At 38.7% G+C, this 26,613-nt stretch overlaps 1 protein-coding gene across 7 annotated transcripts in view; it reads left to right on the plus strand.

Moving 5' to 3' along the window:
* PPFIBP2 (PPFIA binding protein 2) overlaps nucleotides 1-26,613 on the plus strand; it is a 101,647-nt gene that overhangs the window by 13,556 nt on the left and 61,478 nt on the right. For 5 of the 7 annotated variants that reach the window (XM_063160579.1, XM_063160580.1, XM_063160578.1 and 2 more), the window contains exons 2-3: nucleotides 3,382-3,479; nucleotides 26,335-26,549. In XM_063160579.1, coding sequence (XP_063016649.1) covers nucleotides 3,416-3,479; nucleotides 26,335-26,549 — 279 coding nt within the window. In that variant the 5' untranslated portion in view covers nucleotides 3,382-3,415. Of the gene's footprint in view, nucleotides 1-3,381; nucleotides 3,480-11,315; nucleotides 11,419-26,334; nucleotides 26,550-26,613 lie in introns of those variants that run through there. The other 2 variants (XM_063160581.1, XM_063160586.1) reach the window with 2 other exon arrangements.

A 26,613-nucleotide genomic window follows, 5' to 3' on the forward strand; every position in this document is an offset into this window, starting at 1 on the left:
AAAAGGTGGTGGTGGTTAATTGTTACATGTGTCAGCTAAATGTGAGAGGGATTTGTGGGCCACAGACAAGGTCTGGATTTCTGGAGTTTCTACCAAAAAGCACACCCCTTGTAATTGATAAAGTTGATAACCTCATTGATATGAGCAACCTTGGGAAGACATCTGAGTTGCAGGAGTTCTTGTTGTTCCTATTCTTATCTCTGAGCAGCTGCTGGTTCAAGCCAGCCATGAAAGATTCTAATTTAATTAAGGCTTTTCATCGTTCTGAAGAACATCTTGCTCGCAGTGAAGATGTCTGTTAAATATTATGTTCCTTTGGACACAGTAAGTTGTAGTTTTACATAGAGAATGTAGGCTAAGAAATTTGCAAGGCATATTCGCTCTGAGCACAATAGTTCTGCCAGAGATTTTTCATTTTATTTAGAATGCAAATCTCAGATTAGGACATACAGTGCAAAACTATCTTAGCAAAATAAATTTCAGGAATTCAGACCAGTTTGCTCTGTCTGCACTTCCTGGAAGATGTCATTACTTGGGCAATTATAACAAACAGGGTTGCAATATCCCTGTGGGCTGGGCTCTAAATTAATATGAGCATGTGGCTTAGAAGGGATGATAATAATTTAGACTTATATCTGCTTAACAGTAAAACTTCAGCTATTAATAGCAAGGAATTTTCACTGGTCAGGCAAAAAATTAAATTCTTTTCTTCCTAGAGACCTGAAAAGGTGAGTAGCCTGGTTCTTGTATTTTGCTGGCATATGAATTAATCTAATAAATCCTGAGGGTTAGAATTTGCCAATATTGAAGTTTGTACTGTAATGTGAGAGGTTGCTTTTAAATATATGTATATATTTACATAAGTAAATAAGTCATGGTGCTCTGCATATGTTGATGTCATTCAGGAATGAAAACTGTAAAAAATATTTGTAATTAAAATACCAGCAAACAGATGGATCCTCTTTGAGGGGCTGTTACAAGTGTCTTGTTATTTAATAGTATTTTTTTTAAATCCATAGTTAAAGATATTTCTATAGAATTAGATCAGAAATGGTAGCTGAAAGCCCAGCAGATCTAACCAGCTCTTTTCATAATACTCAGAGCAGCCAAACTGTAAGGAGGGAGTGTCTGGGAAAGTGAGACTTGCCTGGAGCACACACAACAGGTCTGTCTAGAAAAAGATGTCAAGCAAGTAATATTACATTATCTCTCTGGAGCAAAGAACATTGCTTTTATTAATAAATCCTTGTTTGATCAGCAGGTTTTGCCATGGCTTAATGCAGTTAGGCAGCAAAGCCTCAGTGGGTACAGGTGAGAAAACAGGCTGTGGAGGAGATTGGAGATTCACTTCTGGTGGAGTTTTTCAGCAAAACTCTCTGGGTTTTGCCAAGGCGTTTTCCATCAGTGAATTTTCAAGTTTGTAATGCAGTGTGTCAGCATTTTCTGTGCCTTTGTCACCACGAGTGATGAAACACTACATCAGATGTTAACAAGAAATGTAGCCCTGCATTCCTTGTTCGAACAGCCACGCGCTGCTCCGGTGGTGTGCTGCTTTTATCACAGATAAAACCATGGAGCGCAACCTAGAAATACAAATTCTATGCTACATTTAGCGTTTTTCAGCCTTTTTCTGCCTCCTGACTCTGAGCCAGAGATCTGCTGCCCTGGTTTCCCCACGCAGCTGGTGGCCACGCATTCCCGGGGCAGTGGCACCGGAGCCTTGGTGCCCCTCTGGCACCTGCTGGCCACCTGCAGGTGGATTTCCTGTCTCCGAGGTGATCATTCCCCGTGGGATGGCTGCTTTGAACTAGAGGAAATGCTGCCAGGAACAGCTGGGAGGGCTTTGGTGGCCTGTGACGTGGCAACAGGAGATGGAGGTCTCCCAAAAACCAGCAAACCGGAGCAGCAGGATCGGGAGGAGTGTCTGCAAAGTTCATGTGTGAAAGAAATCACTCTGAAGTTTTAACTTTATATCAGCTGACTTAATGACTTTCCAGATTATTCTGAGCACAGTTTGTGTTATTTCCAGTGCCGTTAAACGAAATGTTTGGGTGACGAGTACTTTGGTTAAATTTAGCATCACTTGCACTTAAGAGATTATTTTGACAAAAAAACTGAGGGACCAAAAGCCACGGATTCATTTCCATTAATCTGAGCCTTGGGTGACAGTGAGGATGAGGCATTCTCACGTTGCTCTTCAGATCAATGTGATGTGAAGTTAAATCGTGGCTTACCCACTGTGACAAGCTGTAAATGGCAGAGTTCAAATGAGAATTCTGCAGCTCCTGACTCATTCCTGTTTCTGTCTCTCTGGGTCCTGGGCTTATCTACATTAACAGGAATCAACATAGGATGCTGATAACACAGAGGTTCTTAATAAATTGGCTTTCTTTGAAGAAGAAACCCATTTCTTTGAGAAAAACGCATGTCTGAGGATTCTTAGTTTTCAAAAGAAAATAATTTTGGTTGAATGGTACAAATGTTCATTGTAACATTTATTTCAATTCAAACTACTTGAATTCTTAGCAGGAGTAATCCCATTGATAAACACATGATAAACACATATTTGTGGCATTTCAGTAGCGTTGGAATCATGGGGCCATTGCATTTACACCATTAGAGTCCAGCAGCACCAGCTCACAAGCAGGGACTCATTCTGGAAGGTTTTTCTATTTTTTTTTTTTTCTTTTTTCTCCTTTTTTTATTTTGTTATCCCCAATGTCAGGTGGTAACATGAATGTATTTAATACTTTTTATAGCAGCAGCAGTAAATTCAGAGAATTCATACCTGGGGCATTTTGGTTATTTGAACAGAAAAAAATGGGATTTTTGGTGTCATGGAGGAGATGATGAAAAGACTGAATGGGAATATAGAAAGGAAGAGTAAAAATTATTTCAGAATTTTCTTTACTCTCAGAAATCAAAAATCAGACTTTCTACAGATTTCTGCTTGTAGGAAAGCATGTTCTGCCCCATGTCTTCATTCCTTCATTGAACCTTAGTCAATCCTCTTTTTTTCCCCACATAGGAAAAGGCTGAAATGCACTGAACTTTGAATCTAGGAAACCATTGTTAAGAATGAGGAGCAGGAGAATCTTGGGCTTCCAGTATTTGAAATTTCTTTGAGATTTTTTTTATTTGCATTTGACTCTTTTAGTAAAATCTCTTCCAAAAAAATGAATCAGAACTCCCAAGTCATCTATCAAGAACAGGAATGGTTAAGTTTTCTTATTATCGGGCTGTATTTTTGTGTCACTAGGCTATATTACTGAGCTGTAGCATGGATTTTGTTTGTGTAGCCCAATGCATAATGTGACAGTGACATATATTTTGCCATCAGGCTATTTAGTGTAACACATATGGTTTATTCTGTCTTTTCAGTAGAGGGAGGAAAGATCTGAAGAAATCCCAGAGGATGGCTTCTGATGCCAGTCATATGCTGGAAGCAGCTTTGGAGCAAATGGATGACATCATTGCAGGTACAACAATGCACTGTTTTGCACCACACTGTCTTGAGATTTAACTGTGTCTGCTTTGTTTTTAATAATTATTCCCAATTTATCAGGTTCTCTGACATGTAGACTTCACTGTTTACACTCTGGTTTAATAGCTGTGTGGAGAAAGCTGAAAGCAAAATAAAGGAAGTAAAATAAACCCCCAAATTTCCCCTCAGACAGGTGAACATTGAAGTAAGAGAGATTTACTTTGCTTTAATGCTCTGTGCTAACTTAAACACATCCTCAGCCATGTGGCAACATCCAAATGTTAGTTTTGTATTTCAATATGAGTTTAAAATTTCTCACTGAGTCTTCTGGCTAGCTGGGTAATATGTAACTGCATCAAACACCTGCACAAAGAGATATATAAAAACATGTAAAAACAAAAATATCCGAAACTTTTATTATGCCCTGGGGTTTGTGCTCACACACCATGCAGCAGGAGCTCCTTAAAGGAGTGTCAGGGTAGGGCCATGATCTCACTTGTGCACAATGGGGAAGAATCCACTAAAGCTTTATGAATCTAAATAGGGATTTATGGGCTCACCCAAGCTGAGCCTTCTTCCCTGGTGATGGAGTCAATGGCATTGACTGACAATGGCAATGCAGCACAATGCAGTTGTGCTGCTCCTTGATCTTCTCCCTGCTCTTCTAGGAAAGCTTTCTGGCCAGAGACTGATATGGGGCTTTAAATGCCACCATCAGGCTAGATCACTACCCAGCTTTTTTAGCATAAACAATCACTAGGGTTTGGTTTGTTTTTTGCATCTTCATATGAGTCTTTATTCTCTATGTGCAAGACTGCGGAGATACACAGAACTGTAAATATGAATTGGGGATCGCTATAACTGAAGTGACTTTTCACACTGATGGAAAAAGTTCTAGGCAAAGAGGAAAAATCACACATATATTTCCTTGTTCTGAGTGCAAAACCTTGTTCTAACAAGATTTTAACCAACAGGAGTTAACTGGGATTTTATTTTCTCACACCTAACAAGACACCATAGACAGGGAAGCATTGACCTTACCTCAGATGTATAAGGAAAGAATAAGAAAAGCAAGTCCCAAACCATAATTCATAAACCAGAGAACTGCAATACTTTTTGGCCACTGGGATGCCATGGGAGCTGTGCTCAGAAATCTCCTGCGCACAATGGAACTCAGTGTCTCTCTTGTGTGGTGATTTATACCCAGCTCTGCACTCACTGGGGACATCGTGGATGCACGGGTGGTTCCCCTCTTCAGAAAAAGCAATTTAAATAGAGTGGCTCTTTTTCAAAGAGTCACTCTATTTAAATTGATTTTCAGATTAGAGCCTTGTTTATTTCCAGGAGCTGTAAGTTGTGAGGCTATGGCAATAGGTGTTTAGTGCTGGGTGTTTTTTCATGGTATGGAAAGATAACCTCCTAATATGTGACAGCCTAAGAAAATAAATGTTTTTCCTAAGTTTCGTGTCAGAAAAATAATGGAGGCCAGAAGACAGCTTTTCTTTTCGTTCAGAGGTTGGTTGATTTTAATATTTTTTTCCCTGCTCCTTTTTCACATTGTTTGTTTGTGCCATACCATTTCAGGGTTTAATCTTGATAAATAAGGAATAAAATGAAAATTTCCCAGGCTTTCAAATGATGACATCACTTTTACCCCCATCACTTGGCTGTCTTGGTGGTGTAGAACACTAAAGCAGATGTTGGCAGAACTGTTCCCTGGAAATCAGCTGATCACAGCTGTTCTGTGCTGGTAAAGTAAAAAGATTCAGGCATAAATAAACTCCAGTGGGTTTATTTCCACACTGGTCATGAGCAACCCTTCCAGGAGAGTTGACTTTGTGACTTTGCATTGCTTCTATTTTCAGTCAGATGTCCACTGATAGGCATCATAACATTGAGAACAGGCTTTTATAAAATATCTAATGGGAGAAGAAGCAAAATAATTTCCCAGACAGGGCATATGTCAAGCCTCATGGATGTTAATGGAATGCTTCCCATATTATTTCAGTGTTATATCTGCCTGTACTAACAAAGAAACATATTGATATGTTCCTATACTTAGGGAAAAACTCAGTTGTTTGGAAAGGTTGTTGACCTACTTCTTTATTATTTTCTCTTGCCAGGAATAGATAAAACTTTTTAAGACAGGTTAAGTCTGTTGTCATTCTCCTCTAGCCAATGTTCTGTGTGTTCCAGAACAATTTCTTGAATATTCTGGCATGACTGAAGGACCAAGCAGATCTGCTGGAGTCTATACTTGGATACAGCTGTTGTCCCAATTTGTCTGAAACTGAGGCACAGAATGGTAATTTTGAGTTTGACTCTCCCTAATTCAATCCAGGAAGCTTCTGTATGCAATTTGGGCAGGGACTGGGAAACAGGAATGGTCTCTTGTCCTGTGTGGTGGTGAGAGAAAATACAAGGCAGAAAACCCATTTGAAAGGATGACTGTCATGCTGTGCTGAAGCTTTCTAACTTCCTTTGGTTACAAGCATGGAGGAACATGAGAGCAAAACAGTGCATGGAGTAAAGAAGAAGCTGACAGCAGTTAGGAATTATTCAGACAATATACACAATCACACAATACGCATATGAAATTAGGCAATTATCAAGAATTAAAACACTGTATGTCATCCCACAGTCTGCAACAGCTGATAAGCCTCCAATCAGTGCAGAATTGGGAAATCGTGTCCAGATAATGATTCTCCAAGCTCACTTTAAAAATAGGTTCAGCTGTCATATTGATAAGATCAAATTGCCAAGCCAAAATTATTTGAATATTGTTTTTGATGAAGAAAACATTTGGGTTTGTTGTCAAACATCCCATCCAGGTAGAGCTTCAAACATGGGAAAAGTCATCTGTACAAATGTAGCTGCTCTTAGAGTTGACAGAAAAAAGCAAAAAGTCATTTTTTTAAGAGCTTGTGCTATTTCAATTCACTGTATCCAGAATCTATGGACATCTCCAGGATTCAAAGACCTAAGTTTACCTAAGTAAATTTAGGTAGCTGATAAAAATGACATTTTATTTTGCAATGAGGCCTGAGTGAGTACACGCTTCTGTTTGCCTCAGAAACTTCATCTTTACGCACAAAGTTAGCATTACTCCCATTTTAGAGAATTGGGAAGTCCAGAGATGTATATTAACTTTTGAAGCTTGAGTATAAATGTATATGTACACATGCAAAAAGGGAGCATCCTAGCTCTTTAATCAGCCCTTGTTTCTTTTATTAGAAATAAATTATTATTCTTATTATCAATAAAACATTGGATTGTGGCCATTTAGGGTAAGAACTGAGTATATGCAAATACATATCACAAGTATTTACAGATCTGCACTTTTAGCCTTCCAATTCTAGAAGTCCTACCCTGTGGTGGTGTTCACAGGGGTCCCAGGATGAGGGAAGAGATGAGAATCTTGACTCCATGTTTCAGAAGGCTGGTTTATTATTTTATGATATATTATATTAAAGAAAATGATATATTAAAACTATAGTAAAGAATAGAAAGGATTTAATCAGAAGGAATAGCAAGGAATAGAAGGAATGATAATAAAATCTTGTGACTGCTCACAGCCTCCACACAGGTGGCTGTCATTGGTCATCAAGTAAGAACAATTCACATGCTGGGTAAGCAATTTTCCAGATCACATTCCAAAGCAGCAAAACATGGAGAAGCTGAAGCTTCCCAGCTTCTCAGGAGAAAAGATCCTACCAAAAGGATTTTTCATGAAATGTGTCTGTGGCACCACCCCTTGCGCCAGGAGGTAACATCTCTCCTGCGTGATTCTGATGAATCCAGCCAAGAAGTCTCACTGCAGCCTGTGCTCATTCTCAGTGCCGCACAAAACCTATTAGCATGAGGGAGGATTGTGAGGCAAGATTAACAAATTGAATTTCACTGGGCCTGATCAAATTTGACAGATAGGTCAGTGCTCCCAAGTCTTTTATGCCTCGGTACATCTGTACTGATAACCCGCCCTCATGGCTATATAAATTAGGCACACTAAATGATTAGCCTTATTTGACTAAAATAGCAAAAAGGGCTAATGTGATTGTCAATGCACATCACTTAGCCATTAGCTGGAGTGACTTGCACTCCAAACAGAGGTTTCCTCTAAAAAAAAGCACCATCCATCAGATCCATCTACTCATTATTCATTCAAGGTGCGTGACTTTGGCATTGTTTCCCTCTGAGCTTTAACCAAGTCATTACTTCTCCTTTTATGCAGCTTGTACCCATTTATTAATGTATGTTTCTTTATAGGACTGTAGATTTTGGTTATTTTTCTTTGCAATATATCATAAATTAATACAGTTTTTATTTTACTAATATTTTATATCAAACTGCTTCTCGCCACCATCAATTTGTAATTCCATTATTTCCCTTTGTGATTAATGTAAAATTAACTGTAAAATCTAAAAACTCCCATCACAATATATAGTTTGCTACAGTCTCTTCAAATTCACCAAGTCATCAGTGTAATTGCTGAGTTCCCTTTTAACCAGAGGTCCTGCAATTATTGCTCACTGGAAAATAATGAGAAAGCTAAGTGTATAATCACATAGGTCTGTATAAATGCTTCAGTATTAGCACAGAAAGATTAAAAAGCCAATACAATTGAAAAGTTGAGCAAGGAGTATTCATGTTTGAATTCCCTTCTCCTGAGCTGGCAGAATGTCGGTGTTCAGCTCGTGGCTTTGGCTGCTGTGTTAGAAACCCAGCACTGCCCAGCACAGCCTTGCTGGAAAAGGGGCCTCCAGAGGAAACTGTACTTCAGAGATAAACAGGCTTTTAGTTCAAGTTTAATGTATTTTCCTTGTGGGCTTTACCAGCCAGAATTTGCAGGAGGAGCTGTTAGTGGGGATTATTAAATCACCTCTAATAAGTGATTAGAACTTGGTTTCTACACAAAAAAAGAGCACTGCCACTCACTTGAACTCCTTTGGATGGGCTTTAGGTTCCGTTGAACACAGTTTTCACTGAGTTCCTGCATAAATAAAAGGCAATCACTGTATTTCCTGGTGACCTCATCCTTCACCCCTGAATAGCCACATGTCATCACAGCATTCATTCAGTCTCACAGCACTTCAACTGAGGAGGATGGACACCTCTGTTCTGCTTCAGGAGGGATTGAAATTGCTCAGACCAGACAGAGAGCACTTAATCCTGTCTTTGTGTGTTGGGGAGGTGCTGGTGGGTCTCATTTGAAGTCCATGCTGGGTGACATGCAGCTGATGGGCACAGCTGGGACTGTGCAGAATGGCTAGAAAATAGTTTCTGTTTGTTCTTTTCAGTTTGTTCACTTCCAAACAGTTTTGTATTTTTATCACTTAAGTCCTATTCAAGGTTCACGACCCTTTCAAACTCAAAGTTTGGTTTCTGTAGTAAAGGTATGGTATAACTTATTAATAGGAATGTTTGGTATATCCAAAGATTCGTATTAGAAAGTTATACCATATTTCTATGGCGTAACTTTATAATAGGAATCTTTGGAATTTCAACTTCAGAGCATTGAACTGACTATTTAAAATAATGATAAGCACAACAGAACAATTTAAATAATAAGGAATTTCCTTCATTGCAGATCAAAGTAATTGGACAAACAGCAGTTGCAGTGGTTTTCTTGCATTTTCTAAATAAATTACAATTGTGTTAAAAGGCTGTGCTTCAGTTATGATTAGTGCATTTCCTTTTTATTTTCTATTATTTTTCAATCAATGATTTAGGCTATTTTTTTCTGAACAAAAGAAATAATATACCTAGAGCACTTATGTACCTTGTTACTGCTATGCATTAAGTAAGGTGAGCATTTGTGAAGTTATAATATTGTGGGTTTTTTAACCATTAACTACAGTGTGTTTATGCATAGATCTTATAGCAAGAAAAAGGAAATTACATAGAAAATTACTTGAAACAAGGTCTTTGGTAGGGGAATACATAAATTCCTGTCATAACAGTTCCAGAAAACTTTGTGTCAAGAATGATGGGGGCTTGAGGGGGAAGGAAAGATAAGAATTGTGTGTGACCTCTAAATATCTAGGATATTAAAGGAGGAAACAAAAAAGCTGAACACAAGATTTATGGTTTATAATTTGTGGGGTTTTATTTTTTTGCCACTTAAAATTTGTTTAAGGTGCTGACATTTATTTTCAGATACTTGACTTCAGAAAAGCTGATTAGTTAATTCCTCAGATATCAACAAAAACCTATTCATAGCAAAAATATTTTAAACATTTAAAAATAGAGCAGTTGATTGTTTTTCTGTTTACTCAATTCATAGCACTGAGAGATTCTTTCCTATAAATACTTAATTATTATCTAAAAAATAGGTGTTTAAAATTGTTTGCTGTAGGGTCCTTTGAAGGTCCAAGTCAAACTGATTTACTGATCTATTTGGTCTTTAACTTCCCTTGCAAGTGTTTCTGCCTTTCCAGCAAAACCACAAAATTAGAATTTTTTTTGAAAATGGGAGTTAAAACTAATTCAAAATGGCAAAATGCTTACAGTTTAAAAATGCTACTTTAAATTTTTTATTCCTGACAAGAGATAGGTTTCTTCTAGTATAGAACAGCAGAAATGCTGTAGTGTCCTAGACACTTACACCAACTTACCAAACTGCAGCAATGCATTTGCAATTACACCAAATAAACTCCACACATCAATGCTGTTTTTACTGAGTTTTGAGGAAGGACTGAAAAGAAAAAGAAACATAAATAGCTGCAGATACAACATGTGGCAAAGAAAGGCAGTTAAACCATGATGGCCAAAAGCCCATGGGACTGAAAATCTGAGACACAAAGGTCCTTTTGTAGTTTGTATGATGTGATCTGTCCTTCAGTACATGAGTGAGTCAGTTCTTTAACAGGCAAGTGGACAGATTGCCAAGATTTAAATTTAAAGGAGTTTGGTATCATTAAATTCAAAATTGTATCTTGTCCACTTCTTACTTTAAGCTAATGAAATTGATTTGAGTCTTTAAAAGTGAAAACTGTGTGATCTTAATGAAACAAGATTCCTTCACTTCCTCACAAACTGAATGATCTTACTACTGCTTATTACAAACAAATACAGATTTTGTGCTAAAAACACTGTTTTACTTAGACTAATGATTTCACTGGCCCTAAATACACTTCTTTTTTATGTATAATCTAAAAAAAAAAGAGAGACAAAATTCTTGCCAGTATTTTTTATTCTTTAACAAATGTGTAGATCCTGCTTTTCCTGTGCAATGGAGACTTAGCCTCAAACCTCCATCACAGCTGCATAATCCATCCTCCTTTTTTTTCCACCAGGCTGCTTAGCTAGGAGAGACTTTCTTTGTTGTAGCTGTGTGTGCAGTCCCTAAAAGTGCTGCACATCACAGCTCAGCGTCTGGAAGCTTGTAGGAAAGAAGTTCTGAGTAATTACACCTATAATTTGCATAAGAAATTATAGACACTTCCTGGAAATTGTCTGAAAGATTCCGTGTGTGATTGTAGGCAGCGCTCAGCTGAAAATCATCTGAGCTGCATGAAGCTCTCATCTGAATGTGGTCATTAGTGTTTTTAGGCTTGGAAATTTTTTCCCAGGGCTTCCTGCTAATCCAGCTTAATAGTTACTTTTCCCTGTAGTTAAAGATCTAAAAGCAGAGATTTGAGGAGAAGTTAATATGAGCTGTGATTCAAAACACACCGTTTGTGATGTATTCTGCATCACAGGAGGGGAAGAAAGGGTTGTGTGAGCTCCCTCTTCACTCCTTCTGCAAGAGGCTTAGGATCCAGGAGGCTGAACTATGTCCTGTCCAGCCCTTACTGCCAGTTTGCATAAATTCACATTTTCAAGGCTGTCTTCATGAGGAAAAGAAAACTGCTTCAAAGAACATTGCACTGTGTAATCTTGATGGAGGGAGGAAGAACTTGGACAACCTAGATGATCACTGAGTAAAAATTCAGGTAAAAAATGTGTTCTCTAGCAGTGTAATGATTGACTGAAAGGCCAGAGGAAAAGTATGTTTATAACTTTATTCTAACCACTCTTGGTCAGATGTCAATATTGTTACTGATGAATATTTTCACCTTTCTATAAAGTCATCCTTATCCAGCACAGATGTAGGTTTTGGTGTTTGCTGGGGGGCTTTTGTTGTTTTCTGCTGATTTGTGATCTAAAGGAGCCAGCATTGTTAGGAAAAACTCTTTTTAACCACTGATGGCTGAGTTATTCATTACCTGGAATTTTTTCTTTTTTTTCAAACTCAGCCAGTTTGAGAATAAAAAAGTTGAGAAGAATGAATGCAGGGGATCAGAAGTTAAGAGGCAAGGGAAGGTGAGAAATCAGACACAACACCTACTGCTAGGAGAGATGGAAGCTGTGTGATGGATGAATGCACACAACATGGGCTGAGGAGAGGGGTTTTCAACCTGGCAGGGCTTTTACCTCTCTCTTTACTTGTGCCTGGTAACTTATTTTTGGAAACTACTGACAGTGCTGTTTTCTGAATAGGTTATGTATTTGCCCAAAAGGAATGTTTCTTTGAAGCCATTCTGCTAATTGCAAGGAACTCGGAGAGAAAAATGTGCTTGCACAGTCAGGGTGGGAGAAATGAGTAACTTAAAAGTTGTTTTGCTTGTTTCATGACTTATTTTATTCTTTCTGCCTGCATATAATGTGCTTTAACCTCCTTCTCTCACTGACTGTGTGGGGAGGAGAGGAGGGAGCTACGTAGAATGTCTCAGTTTCAACACTTTTCCTCCCTTTCTTTCTTTTTTTTCCCTGCCCTTCTAAAGTGAACATTCATGATGAGTAATTGTGCTCCAGGAGTACACTAGGGGAAACCATGGTGTTGGGTATTGTATAAACTTCATGACAAAAGATTCCCCTGTGTCCTGTTTGCCCCTGGAAAAAGAAGTGAGGTGCAGGAAGACTCTGACTTGCTCAAGAAAAAAAATTAGTCCTTTGGCAAGAGTTCGAAACTTTAATAATTTTTCCTGAGTATTGATAAAATTCTGGTGTTTGAACTGCATTCTTCCCCTCTTCAGTTATTTATAATAAAGCTACACAGATATAGACAGCTGTTAATGGTAGAGAATGCTAGTAAAAAATAATGTTGTGTGGCATCTCTTTTTCTTTTTATTTTCATTAATCTGCAAGAATACCCAAATTCTTACTGTCTGGTGCTAAAACTTCATCTGCTTTGCAGCACAATGATGCCAAGGTTTAAAGCAAGGCAAAGAAATACAATTATTTGCTCCTACACACTTCTGTTTTCCATAGTGTGTTCTTTTGGTGAGCAGTGCAATCCTACTTAATATGAAACTACATGGAAAGCAAATAAGAGAAGCAAGCCTGTGATTCATTTGAATTTTTAGCAGTAAATCAGGAAGTTTTCTGAATTAAAATGCTGAGTTGGGCTCTGTATTTCTGCATTTCTGTCCCTAGCACCAAGTGCATTATTTGTTGCATTCAGAGGAGTTCTCCATTTTCCATTGCAGCCAGGAGAATGAAAGGGACCACGTTAGCAATCCATAGCAAACCAGTTTTAAAGTAATTGGGCATTTTGCAAAATGTGAGGATGCAGAGAATTCTGCCAGTCTGAACTGTCAGTTGAAGAGCTTGGGATAACTCAAGGATGCCTATGAGGCATGCCCAGTCTCAGGAAATCACAGAATTCCTGGCTGGCTCTGCCTGTGCTCCAGCACTTTAGAAATTTTACCCTTTATAAAATCAGTTTCCTAAACGTGGCAGTCCATGTGTGTGCATGTTGTTTTCCCTGGTATTTTGGTAGAGGCAAATCAAATGAGGGCATGATGAAATGTGTGAATATCACTGACAGTGTACAATTATTATATAATTAACATAATATAATTAATATAATAACACTCATAACACATAATATTAAATTATTATAATTAATATAATATCACTTACATTATATAATATCAACTGAATTTTCCTGCATCACCTGGGATTGTTTGCTGTGGAAAGCAGATGCTGCCAGAAGTGTTGTAGTTATGATAATGCAAGGATTGAGGCAAGAGGTGATACACAATGAGTCACAGTGGTACATTTGATGGAGGTGTTTATCTGCCTAGCACAATCATCTGAACTCCTGAACAACTGTTTTAAATTTTAAATTGTATTTAGCTTGGTTTTTTTTTTTTTTCACTCCTGAAGTATTTGTTGTGGGTCTGTAAGTTTATCTGGTTTTGTTTGGATTGGGTGGTTTCTTTTTTTGTTATTGTTTTTTTCTCTTGTCTATAAATAAAAAAATATTCATGAAACTAGGTTGAAAAAAATCTATAGCAGAATGCTCCTTTCAATTTCTCCCATTCCATAAATATTCTAAATTGCCAGTTCATTGAAGGGGTAGCGAACACAGCTGATTATGAAATAGCTTTGAACCCTGCCTGATTTTCTAGGGTGGAAAGTGCTTGCTAAGCAAAAAGGAGATATTGGCATGGAGTTTCCCAAAAGAGTGAGAAATGGCACAATAACCAAGGAATCAATGCTACTTAAGAAGTCAGGGTCATGTTATCAGTTTGTGCGTGCTGAATGAAAAGATGGCATTGGTTATCTGATCCAAATGTCCCCTTACTCAATTTGGAAATCTGCTCTTTTTAGTTTAATAGTTTAATATTAATCTGCATTAGGAGATACAGAAACAAGCTGTAGCCTGCCTGAGTCGCTGAGAGCATAGAAATACATTAGAAAATGTCATTTAGGGGTTATAGAAAATAAGCCCTGCAGAGCAGACAGTTGATCCTCCCCTGAAAAGGAAGTAATTCAGGAAGCCAAGGCTGGTTTACAGGGTGAGGTTGGCTCCTGTGGCAGCCTTGGAGCACCGGATATTGAAGAAACTTTATCTTGCACATGGTCTTGGCCAGAAATTAAGATGAGATCTTGCACTTGAGGTATTAAAATAAACTCATAAGCAGCAGAGGTCAACAGGATCAAACAGAATATTCTGAGGCAGAAAAGAGATTAAGGTAATATGGAGTGCTGCAGTAGTGAAAATGACTGTTGCTTTACCAAAATAAAAAAAGAAAAATCCTACTACACAGCCTTGAAAATTTTCCAGGAAGAGATTTTCATTATTTAAAATTGTCAAAACATGGATTGTATGGTAGAATTCAAGCCACACAATTTTTTGCAAAGACATGACAGATTACTTTGGGTGATTGAAAGATTTCTTGAAGAAAACCTGGTTATTTTAATTTTCCCAAAAGCTGTGAGTAAAATTAGGCATTCATTAAATGAGAGACCAAGTATAGTCTTTGTTCAAAAAACTGGTTGACATGGGGAACAATATTAAATTATTAATATTAATAATAGTAATAGTATTATTTACATTAATAATTTCATATCCATGTTAAATTATTAATAATAATATTATTAAATATTAAATTATCAATTAGCAGTTTGATTAAAAGCTGCTTTAGTTATTTCTGTGTCCTAGGACCTCCAGTGTTGGTGTATTCATGGGATGTGTATCAGGCTGCAGGTAAAATGAAACACTGGGTTCAAACACAGTTTGCAATGCCCATATCATGGGAGATAAATGACCACAGCAGGCAAACTAACACTGATTAATGTGAGGTACTGTGCATTCAAGAAGAAAATCTGAATTCCTTATACATTTTGACATCACGTTAGATACATCTGCTCAGGGGAAAAATAAATTTAGAAGGTCATTGTCAAAGATTTTTGTTCCCTTTATTACTGACACATAAACTATGTTAAATACAGGAATAAAAAGAAGGATAGCAAGGATGTTATTAAAATCCCCTTGTGTGTATCAATTATGTAGTCTACTAATGAATACTAAATGCTATGTGGAGCCAGTACAATGTGAATAATCAAAAACCCAAAAAAATCTCCCATTACATCAAATAGGAAGGGAAATTGTGATTTTTTTTTTTTTATGCCAGAGAGAACATGAGTGAAGACATGTGTACAATCTATTATACACACGAGGAAATGAATTGTAAGTAAAAAGTTCTAAAAGTAAAGCAAATAGAAATTTTCTACCTGACTGCTTCTTAGCCTTGACTTAAGTTTTCCTGGTCCATGAGTAGGATCTGGTTTGTGTTTCTGGCATAGGAAAGAAGCCTTGGCAGTTTCTCTGCTATTGCTGCTCACTGGAGACCAAAATGAATGCTGCTGGCCCTCTCTGTCAATTTTCTACCAGCCCTAAATGACCCAGAGAATTTGTCTCTAATGTTTCTCAAGCAGATGGGTTTTCCTGAAAAAATTAATAAATTGGTAACTTACTCTGGTACAGTTTTGTCAGTCTGTTAAGTTGCTCACTGTAAAAAAAATCAACAAAGTATCAATGGAAATGTGTTTAATTATGATTTTGAATATGCAGATATGGTTTTGGTTTGCCTCGGTTATTCATGGTTGTTGTATCCTGTCTCTGTTAAATATTGTGTGAACCAGAAATACGTAAATGGGTGAAGTCTGTTTTATATTTGCCAGCTAACACAGAGATGGTGTTCACTACATAAATACACTTGTGCACACAAATTTCAGGAGCAAACCAAGGCCTTTTTTTTTGTTTGGGGTTTTTTTCTTTATTTAATGTGAGTGAAATTTGAAGGTGACATGGAAGATTATTAAGAAATATTATTAGCTTTTAATTTTAGGGAACTAAATTACATTTTCTTGTTTGGGATTGTGAAGGGCTCTTTTAGAGCAGTTGCACACATTGCTCTGCTGTCCTGTGGCTGAGAAACAACTGAAGGTTGATTTACCTGGTGAGAGGCACACGAAAGTGAATTTGGAGACTCCATTTATGGTAGGATCCCATCAGGTGTCTGGTCAGAATGTTTTATATCAGTCAACAGCTGAAGCAAGGATTTTTTTTTTCTGTATCCAGGAGCAACCAAGTCATTACCTATCAATGGGTACAGCCTGTAACTTTCAAGCTGGTATTACACCATCTTACAGGGGGCCATGTAATATCACATGGCCCCACGTGATATTATACCATATCACATGGCCCCATATTATATTACGTGGCCCCATGTAATATTACATGATATCACATGGCATGAAATACTAAATAGGGCCACGTAATATTACGCCATATCACATGGCCCCATGTAATATTGTATGGGACCATGTAATATTACATGGCCCCACGTAATATTATGCCATATCACATGGCCCCATGTAATATTACACCATATCACATGTGGCGATGCTATATTACATGGGGCCATATAATATTACGCCATATTACATGGGGCCATCCTGTATCACACAGCCCCATAGAATATTATGCCATATCACATGGACCCATATAATATTACATGGGCCTATTTAATATTATGCCTATCACATAAGGCCATGCTATATTACATGGCCCCATGTAATATTACACCAGATCACAGGGGGCCATGTAATATTACCTCATATCACATGCGTCCATGCTATATTACATGGGGCCATGTAATATTACGCCATAACACATGGGGCTATGCTACATTACATGGGGCCATGTAATATTACGCCATATCATATGGTCCCATGTAATATTTCATCGCCCCATGTAATATTACACCATATTACATAGCCCCATGTAATATTACATGGGGCCATGTAATATTGCGCCATATCACATGGGGCCATGCTATATTACACGGGGCCATGTAATATTACTCTATATCACATGGCCCCATGTAATATTGTATGGGACCATGTAATATTACATGGCCCCACGTAATATTATGCCATATCACATGGCCCCATGTAATATTACACCATATCACATGTGGCGATGCTATATTACATGGGGCCATATAATATTACGCCATATTACATGGGGCCATCCTGTATCACACAGCCCCATAGAATATTATGCCATATCACATGGACCCATATAATATTACATGGGCCTATTTAATATTATGCCTATCACATAAGGCCATGCTATATTACATGGCCCCATGTAATATTACACCAGATCACAGGGGGCCATGTAATATTACCTCATATCACATGCGTCCATGCTATATTACATGGGGCCATGTAATATTACGCCATAACACATGGGGCTATGCTACATTACATGGGGCCATGTAATATTACGCCATATCATATGGTCCCATGTAATATTTCATCGCCCCATGTAATATTACACCATATTACATAGCCCCATGTAATATTACATGGGGCCATGTAATATTGCGCCATATCACATGGGGCCATGCTATATTACACGGGGCCATGTAATATTACTCTATATCACATGGCCCCATGTAATATTACAGGGCTCCATGTAATATTGCGCCTTATTACATGGCCCCATGTAATATTTCGCCATATCACATGGTCCCATGTAACATTATACCATATCACATGGCCCCATATTATATTACGTGGCCCCATGTAATATTACACGATATCACATGGCATGAAATACTAAATAGGGCCACGTAATATTACGCCATATCACATGGCCCCATGTAATATTGTATGGGACCATGTAATATTACATGGCCCCACGTAATATTATGCCATATCACATGGCCCCATGTAATATTACACCATATCACATGTGGCGATGCTATATTACATGGGGCCATATAATATTACGCCATATTACATGGGGCCATCCTGTATCACACAGCCCCATAGAATATTATGCCATATCACATGGACCCATATAATATTACATGGGCCTATTTAATATTATGCCTATCACATAAGGCCATGCTATATTACATGGCCCCATGTAATATTACACCAGATCACAGGGGGCCATGTAATATTACCTCATATCACATGCGTCCATGCTATATTACATGGGGCCATGTAATATTACGCCATAACACATGGGGCTATGCTACATTACATGGGGCCATGTAATATTACGCCATATCATATGGTCCCATGTAATATTTCATCGCCCCATGTAATATTACACCATATTACATAGCCCCATGTAATATTACATGGGGCCATGTAATATTGCGCCATATCACATGGGGCCATGCTATATTACACGGGGCCATGTAATATTACTCTATATCACATGGCCCCATGTAATATTACAGGGCTCCATGTAATATTGCGCCTTATTACATGGCCCCATGTAATATTTCGCCATATCACATGGTCCCATGTAACATTATACCATATCACATGGCCCCATATTATATTACGTGGCCCCATGTAATATTACACGATATCACATGGCATGAAATACTAAATAGGGCCACGTAATATTACGCCATATCACATGGCCCCATGTAATATTGTATGGGACCATGTAATATTACATGGCCCCACGTAATATTATGCCATATCACATGGCCCCATGTAATATTACACCATATCACATGTGGCGATGCTATATTACATGGGGCCATATAATATTACGCCATATTACATGGGGCCATCCTGTATCACACAGCCCCATAGAATATTATGCCATATCACATGGACCCATATAATATTACATGGGCCTATTTAATATTATGCCTATCACATAAGGCCATGCTATATTACATGGCCCCATGTAATATTACACCAGATCACAGGGGGCCATGTAATATTACCTCATATCACATGCGTCCATGCTATATTACATGGGGCCATGTAATATTACGCCATAACACATGGGGCTATGCTACATTACATGGGGCCATGTAATATTACGCCATATCATATGGTCCCATGTAATATTTCATCGCCCCATGTAATATTACACCATATTACATAGCCCCATGTAATATTACATGGGGCCATGTAATATTGCGCCATATCACATGGGGCCATGCTATATTACACGGGGCCATGTAATATTACTCTATATCACATGGCCCCATGTAATATTGTATGGGACCATGTAATATTACATGGCCCCACGTAATATTATGCCATATCACATGGCCCCATGTAATATTACACCATATCACATGTGGCGATGCTATATTACATGGGGCCATATAATATTACGCCATATTACATGGGGCCATCCTGTATCACACAGCCCCATAGAATATTATGCCATATCACATGGACCCATATAATATTACATGGGCCTATTTAATATTATGCCTATCACATAAGGCCATGCTATATTACATGGCCCCATGTAATATTACACCAGATCACAGGGGGCCATGTAATATTACCTCATATCACATGCGTCCATGCTATATTACATGGGGCCATGTAATATTACGCCATAACACATGGGGCTATGCTACATTACATGGGGCCATGTAATATTACGCCATATCATATGGTCCCATGTAATATTTCATCGCCCCATGTAATATTACACCATATTACATAGCCCCATGTAATATTACATGGGGCCATGTAATATTGCGCCATATCACATGGGGCCATGCTATATTACACGGGGCCATGTAATATTACTCTATATCACATGGCCCCATGTAATATTGTATGGGACCATGTAATATTACATGGCCCCACGTAATATTATGCCATATCACATGGCCCCATGTAATATTACACCATATCACATGTGGCGATGCTATATTACATGGGGCCATATAATATTACGCCATATTACATGGGGCCATCCTGTATCACACAGCCCCATAGAATATTATGCCATATCACATGGACCCATATAATATTACATGGGCCTATTTAATATTATGCCTATCACATAAGGCCATGCTATATTACATGGCCCCATGTAATATTACACCAGATCACAGGGGGCCATGTAATATTACCTCATATCACATGCGTCCATGCTATATTACATGGGGCCATGTAATATTACGCCATAACACATGGGGCTATGCTACATTACATGGGGCCATGTAATATTACGCCATATCATATGGTCCCATGTAATATTTCATCGCCCCATGTAATATTACACCATATTACATAGCCCCATGTAATATTACATGGGGCCATGTAATATTGCGCCATATCACATGGGGCCATGCTATATTACACGGGGCCATGTAATATTACTCTATATCACATGGCCCCATGTAATATTGTATGGGACCATGTAATATTACATGGCCCCACGTAATATTATGCCATATCACATGGCCCCATGTAATATTACACCATATCACATGTGGCGATGCTATATTACATGGGGCCATATAATATTACGCCATATTACATGGGGCCATCCTGTATCACACAGCCCCATAGAATATTATGCCATATCACATGGACCCATATAATATTACATGGGCCTATTTAATATTATGCCTATCACATAAGGCCATGCTATATTACATGGCCCCATGTAATATTACACCAGATCACAGGGGGCCATGTAATATTACCTCATATCACATGCGTCCATGCTATATTACATGGGGCCATGTAATATTACGCCATAACACATGGGGCTATGCTACATTACATGGGGCCATGTAATATTACGCCATATCATATGGTCCCATGTAATATTTCATCGCCCCATGTAATATTACACCATATTACATAGCCCCATGTAATATTACATGGGGCCATGTAATATTGCGCCATATCACATGGGGCCATGCTATATTACACGGGGCCATGTAATATTACTCTATATCACATGGCCCCATGTAATATTACAGGGCTCCATGTAATATTGCGCCTTATTACATGGCCCCATGTAATATTTCGCCATATCACATGGTCCCATGTAACATTATACCATATCACATGGCCCCATATTATATTACGTGGCCCCATGTAATATTACACGATATCACATGGCATGAAATACTAAATAGGGCCACGTAATATTACGCCATATCACATGGCCCCATGTAATATTGTATGGGACCATGTAATATTACATGGCCCCACGTAATATTATGCCATATCACATGGCCCCATGTAATATTACACCATATCACATGTGGCGATGCTATATTACATGGGGCCATATAATATTACGCCATATTACATGGGGCCATCCTGTATCACACAGCCCCATAGAATATTATGCCATATCACATGGACCCATATAATATTACATGGGCCTATTTAATATTATGCCTATCACATAAGGCCATGCTATATTACATGGCCCCATGTAATATTACACCAGATCACAGGGGGCCATGTAATATTACCTCATATCACATGCGTCCATGCTATATTACATGGGGCCATGTAATATTACGCCATAACACATGGGGCTATGCTACATTACATGGGGCCATGTAATATTACGCCATATCATATGGTCCCATGTAATATTTCATCGCCCCATGTAATATTACACCATATTACATAGCCCCATGTAATATTACATGGGGCCATGTAATATTGCGCCATATCACATGGGGCCATGCTATATTACACGGGGCCATGTAATATTACTCTATATCACATGGCCCCATGTAATATTGTATGGGACCATGTAATATTACATGGCCCCACGTAATATTATGCCATATCACATGGCCCCATGTAATATTACACCATATCACATGTGGCGATGCTATATTACATGGGGCCATATAATATTACGCCATATTACATGGGGCCATCCTGTATCACACAGCCCCATAGAATATTATGCCATATCACATGGACCCATATAATATTACATGGGCCTATTTAATATTATGCCTATCACATAAGGCCATGCTATATTACATGGCCCCATGTAATATTACACCAGATCACAGGGGGCCATGTAATATTACCTCATATCACATGCGTCCATGCTATATTACATGGGGCCATGTAATATTACGCCATAACACATGGGGCTATGCTACATTACATGGGGCCATGTAATATTACGCCATATCATATGGTCCCATGTAATATTTCATCGCCCCATGTAATATTACACCATATTACATAGCCCCATGTAATATTACATGGGGCCATGTAATATTGCGCCATATCACATGGGGCCATGCTATATTACACGGGGCCATGTAATATTACTCTATATCACATGGCCCCATGTAATATTGTATGGGACCATGTAATATTACATGGCCCCACGTAATATTATGCCATATCACATGGCCCCATGTAATATTACACCATATCACATGTGGCGATGCTATATTACATGGGGCCATATAATATTACGCCATATTACATGGGGCCATCCTGTATCACACAGCCCCATAGAATATTATGCCATATCACATGGACCCATATAATATTACATGGGCCTATTTAATATTATGCCTATCACATAAGGCCATGCTATATTACATGGCCCCATGTAATATTACACCAGATCACAGGGGGCCATGTAATATTACCTCATATCACATGCGTCCATGCTATATTACATGGGGCCATGTAATATTACGCCATAACACATGGGGCTATGCTACATTACATGGGGCCATGTAATATTACGCCATATCACATGGTCCCATGTAATATTTCATCGCCCCATGTAATATTACACCATATTACATAGCCCCATGTAATATTACATGGGGCCATGTAATATTGCGCCATATCACATGGGGCCATGCTATATTACACGGGGCCATGTAATATTACTCTATATCACATGGCCCCATGTAATATTACAGGGCTCCATGTAATATTGCGCCTTATTACATGGCCCCATGTAATATTTCGCCATATCACATGGTCCCATGTAACATTATACCATATCACATGGCCCCATATTATATTACGTGGCCCCATGTAATATTACACGATATCACATGGCATGAAATACTAAATAGGGCCACGTAATATTACGCCATATCACATGGCCCCATGTAATATTGTATGGGACCATGTAATATTACATGGCCCCACGTAATATTATGCCATATCACATGGCCCCATGTAATATTACACCATATCACATGTGGCGATGCTATATTACATGGGGCCATATAATATTACGCCATATTACATGGGGCCATCCTGTATCACACAGCCCCATAGAATATTATGCCATATCACATGGACCCATATAATATTACATGGGCCTATTTAATATTATGCCTATCACATAAGGCCATGCTATATTACATGGCCCCATGTAATATTACACCAGATCACAGGGGGCCATGTAATATTACCTCATATCACATGCGTCCATGCTATATTACATGGGGCCATGTAATATTACGCCATAACACATGGGGCTATGCTACATTACATGGGGCCATGTAATATTACGCCATATCATATGGTCCCATGTAATATTTCATCGCCCCATGTAATATTACACCATATTACATAGCCCCATGTAATATTACATGGGGCCATGTAATATTGCGCCATATCACATGGGGCCATGCTATATTACACGGGGCCATGTAATATTACTCTATATCACATGGCCCCATGTAATATTGTATGGGACCATGTAATATTACATGGCCCCACGTAATATTATGCCATATCACATGGCCCCATGTAATATTACACCATATCACATGTGGCGATGCTATATTACATGGGGCCATATAATATTACGCCATATTACATGGGGCCATCCTGTATCACACAGCCCCATAGAATATTATGCCATATCACATGGACCCATATAATATTACATGGGCCTATTTAATATTATGCCTATCACATAAGGCCATGCTATATTACATGGCCCCATGTAATATTACACCAGATCACAGGGGGCCATGTAATATTACCTCATATCACATGCGTCCATGCTATATTACATGGGGCCATGTAATATTACGCCATAACACATGGGGCTATGCTACATTACATGGGGCCATGTAATATTACGCCATATCATATGGTCCCATGTAATATTTCATCGCCCCATGTAATATTACACCATATTACATAGCCCCATGTAATATTACATGGGGCCATGTAATATTGCGCCATATCACATGGGGCCATGCTATATTACACGGGGCCATGTAATATTACTCTATATCACATGGCCCCATGTAATATTACAGGGCTCCATGTAATATTGCGCCTTATTACATGGCCCCATGTAATATTTCGCCATATCACATGGTCCCATGTAACATTATACCATATCACATGGCCCCATATTATATTACGTGGCCCCATGTAATATTACACGATATCACATGGCATGAAATACTAAATAGGGCCACGTAATATTACGCCATATCACATGGCCCCATGTAATATTGTATGGGACCATGTAATATTACATGGCCCCACGTAATATTATGCCATATCACATGGCCCCATGGAATATTACACCATATCACATGTGGCGATGCTATATTACATGGGGCCATATAATATTACGCCATATTACATGGGGCCATCCTGTATCACACAGCCCCATAGAATATTATGCCATATCACATGGACCCATATAATATTACATGGGCCTATTTAATATTATGCCTATCACATAAGGCCATGCTATATTACATGGCCCCATGTAATATTACACCAGATCACAGGGGGCCATGTAATATTACCTCATATCACATGCGTCCATGCTATATTACATGGGGCCATGTAATATTACGCCATAACACATGGGGCTATGCTACATTACATGGGGCCATGTAATATTACGCCATATCATATGGTCCCATGTAATATTTCATCGCCCCATGTAATATTACACCATATTACATAGCCCCATGTAATATTACATGGGGCCATGTAATATTGCGCCATATCACATGGGGCCATGCTATATTACACGGGGCCATGTAATATTACTCTATATCACATGGCCCCATGTAATATTGTATGGGACCATGTAATATTACATGGCCCCACGTAATATTATGCCATATCACATGGCCCCATGTAATATTACACCATATCACATGTGGCGATGCTATATTACATGGGGCCATATAATATTACGCCATATTACATGGGGCCATCCTGTATCACACAGCCCCATAGAATATTATGCCATATCACATGGACCCATATAATATTACATGGGCCTATTTAATATTATGCCTATCACATAAGGCCATGCTATATTACATGGCCCCATGTAATATTACACCAGATCACAGGGGGCCATGTAATATTACCTCATATCACATGCGTCCATGCTATATTACATGGGGCCATGTAATATTACGCCATAACACATGGGGCTATGCTACATTACATGGGGCCATGTAATATTACGCCATATCATATGGTCCCATGTAATATTTCATCGCCCCATGTAATATTACACCATATTACATAGCCCCATGTAATATTACATGGGGCCATGTAATATTGCGCCATATCACATGGGGCCATGCTATATTACACGGGGCCATGTAATATTACTCTATATCACATGGCCCCATGTAATATTACAGGGCTCCATGTAATATTGCGCCTTATTACATGGCCCCATGTAATATTTCGCCATATCACATGGTCCCATGTAACATTATGCCATATCACATGGCCCCATGCTATATTACATGGGGCCATGTAATATTGCGCCATATCAAATACAAAAAATATGTTTAGACCTGCAATGGTCATTTATGTTTTTCTAGATCTGGTAACATGATCTATTTTGGTCCCAGTTTCCTTTCAGAGAGCTGCATCTGTCATTCATTTCTTTGAAATGTGGGGACTTTCAGTGGTGTAGCTGAGAAGTTAGTGACATCTCATGGCAGCTGTGGAAAACTACAGGTGATTTGGGATAAGCTTTGGGATTTATAATTTGGACATTGCAAACGTGATCTAGGTCAAAAATCTTTTTTTGATATGCGTGTACAAACCTCTTGCATTTGGTTCTCCAGATTTCATGACTTCTCTAGAGACTAATTCAGGTATTTCTAAGCCTGAAATGAAGGTTTTCAGCCTGGAGTGAAACTTTTCACTCTCAAGTCCAAATATTGCAGCATGCAGTACCTATTAATTTGCCACCCACAAAGCAATTATATGACATTATTGCCTCTCCTCACTTTGTTTTTCTTTAGGCACAAAGTCAGCCACAGAGTATGCTAATGGTGGTTATGATATTGTGTCACCTGCTCCATCAGTGTACCTGGGCACATTTCAAATTCTGCACCTCCTGGAAGATCTGAAGATGGCCCTGGAGATGCTGGAGGACCCTCAGGAGAAAGAAGCTCTGAGGAACCAAATCCCAGGGGCCACAGCACTGTGTCTGAGGGAGTGGTTTGAGGAGAACCTGGTGAGTTGCTATTTCAGCTTTTCCATTTTGTCTGCAAACAGGGTTGGGTCAAGTATTCCCATAC

Source organism: Melospiza melodia, chromosome 6 (assembly GCF_035770615.1).
Source record: "Melospiza melodia melodia isolate bMelMel2 chromosome 6, bMelMel2.pri, whole genome shotgun sequence".
Lineage (NCBI taxonomy): Eukaryota > Metazoa > Chordata > Aves > Passeriformes > Passerellidae > Melospiza > Melospiza melodia.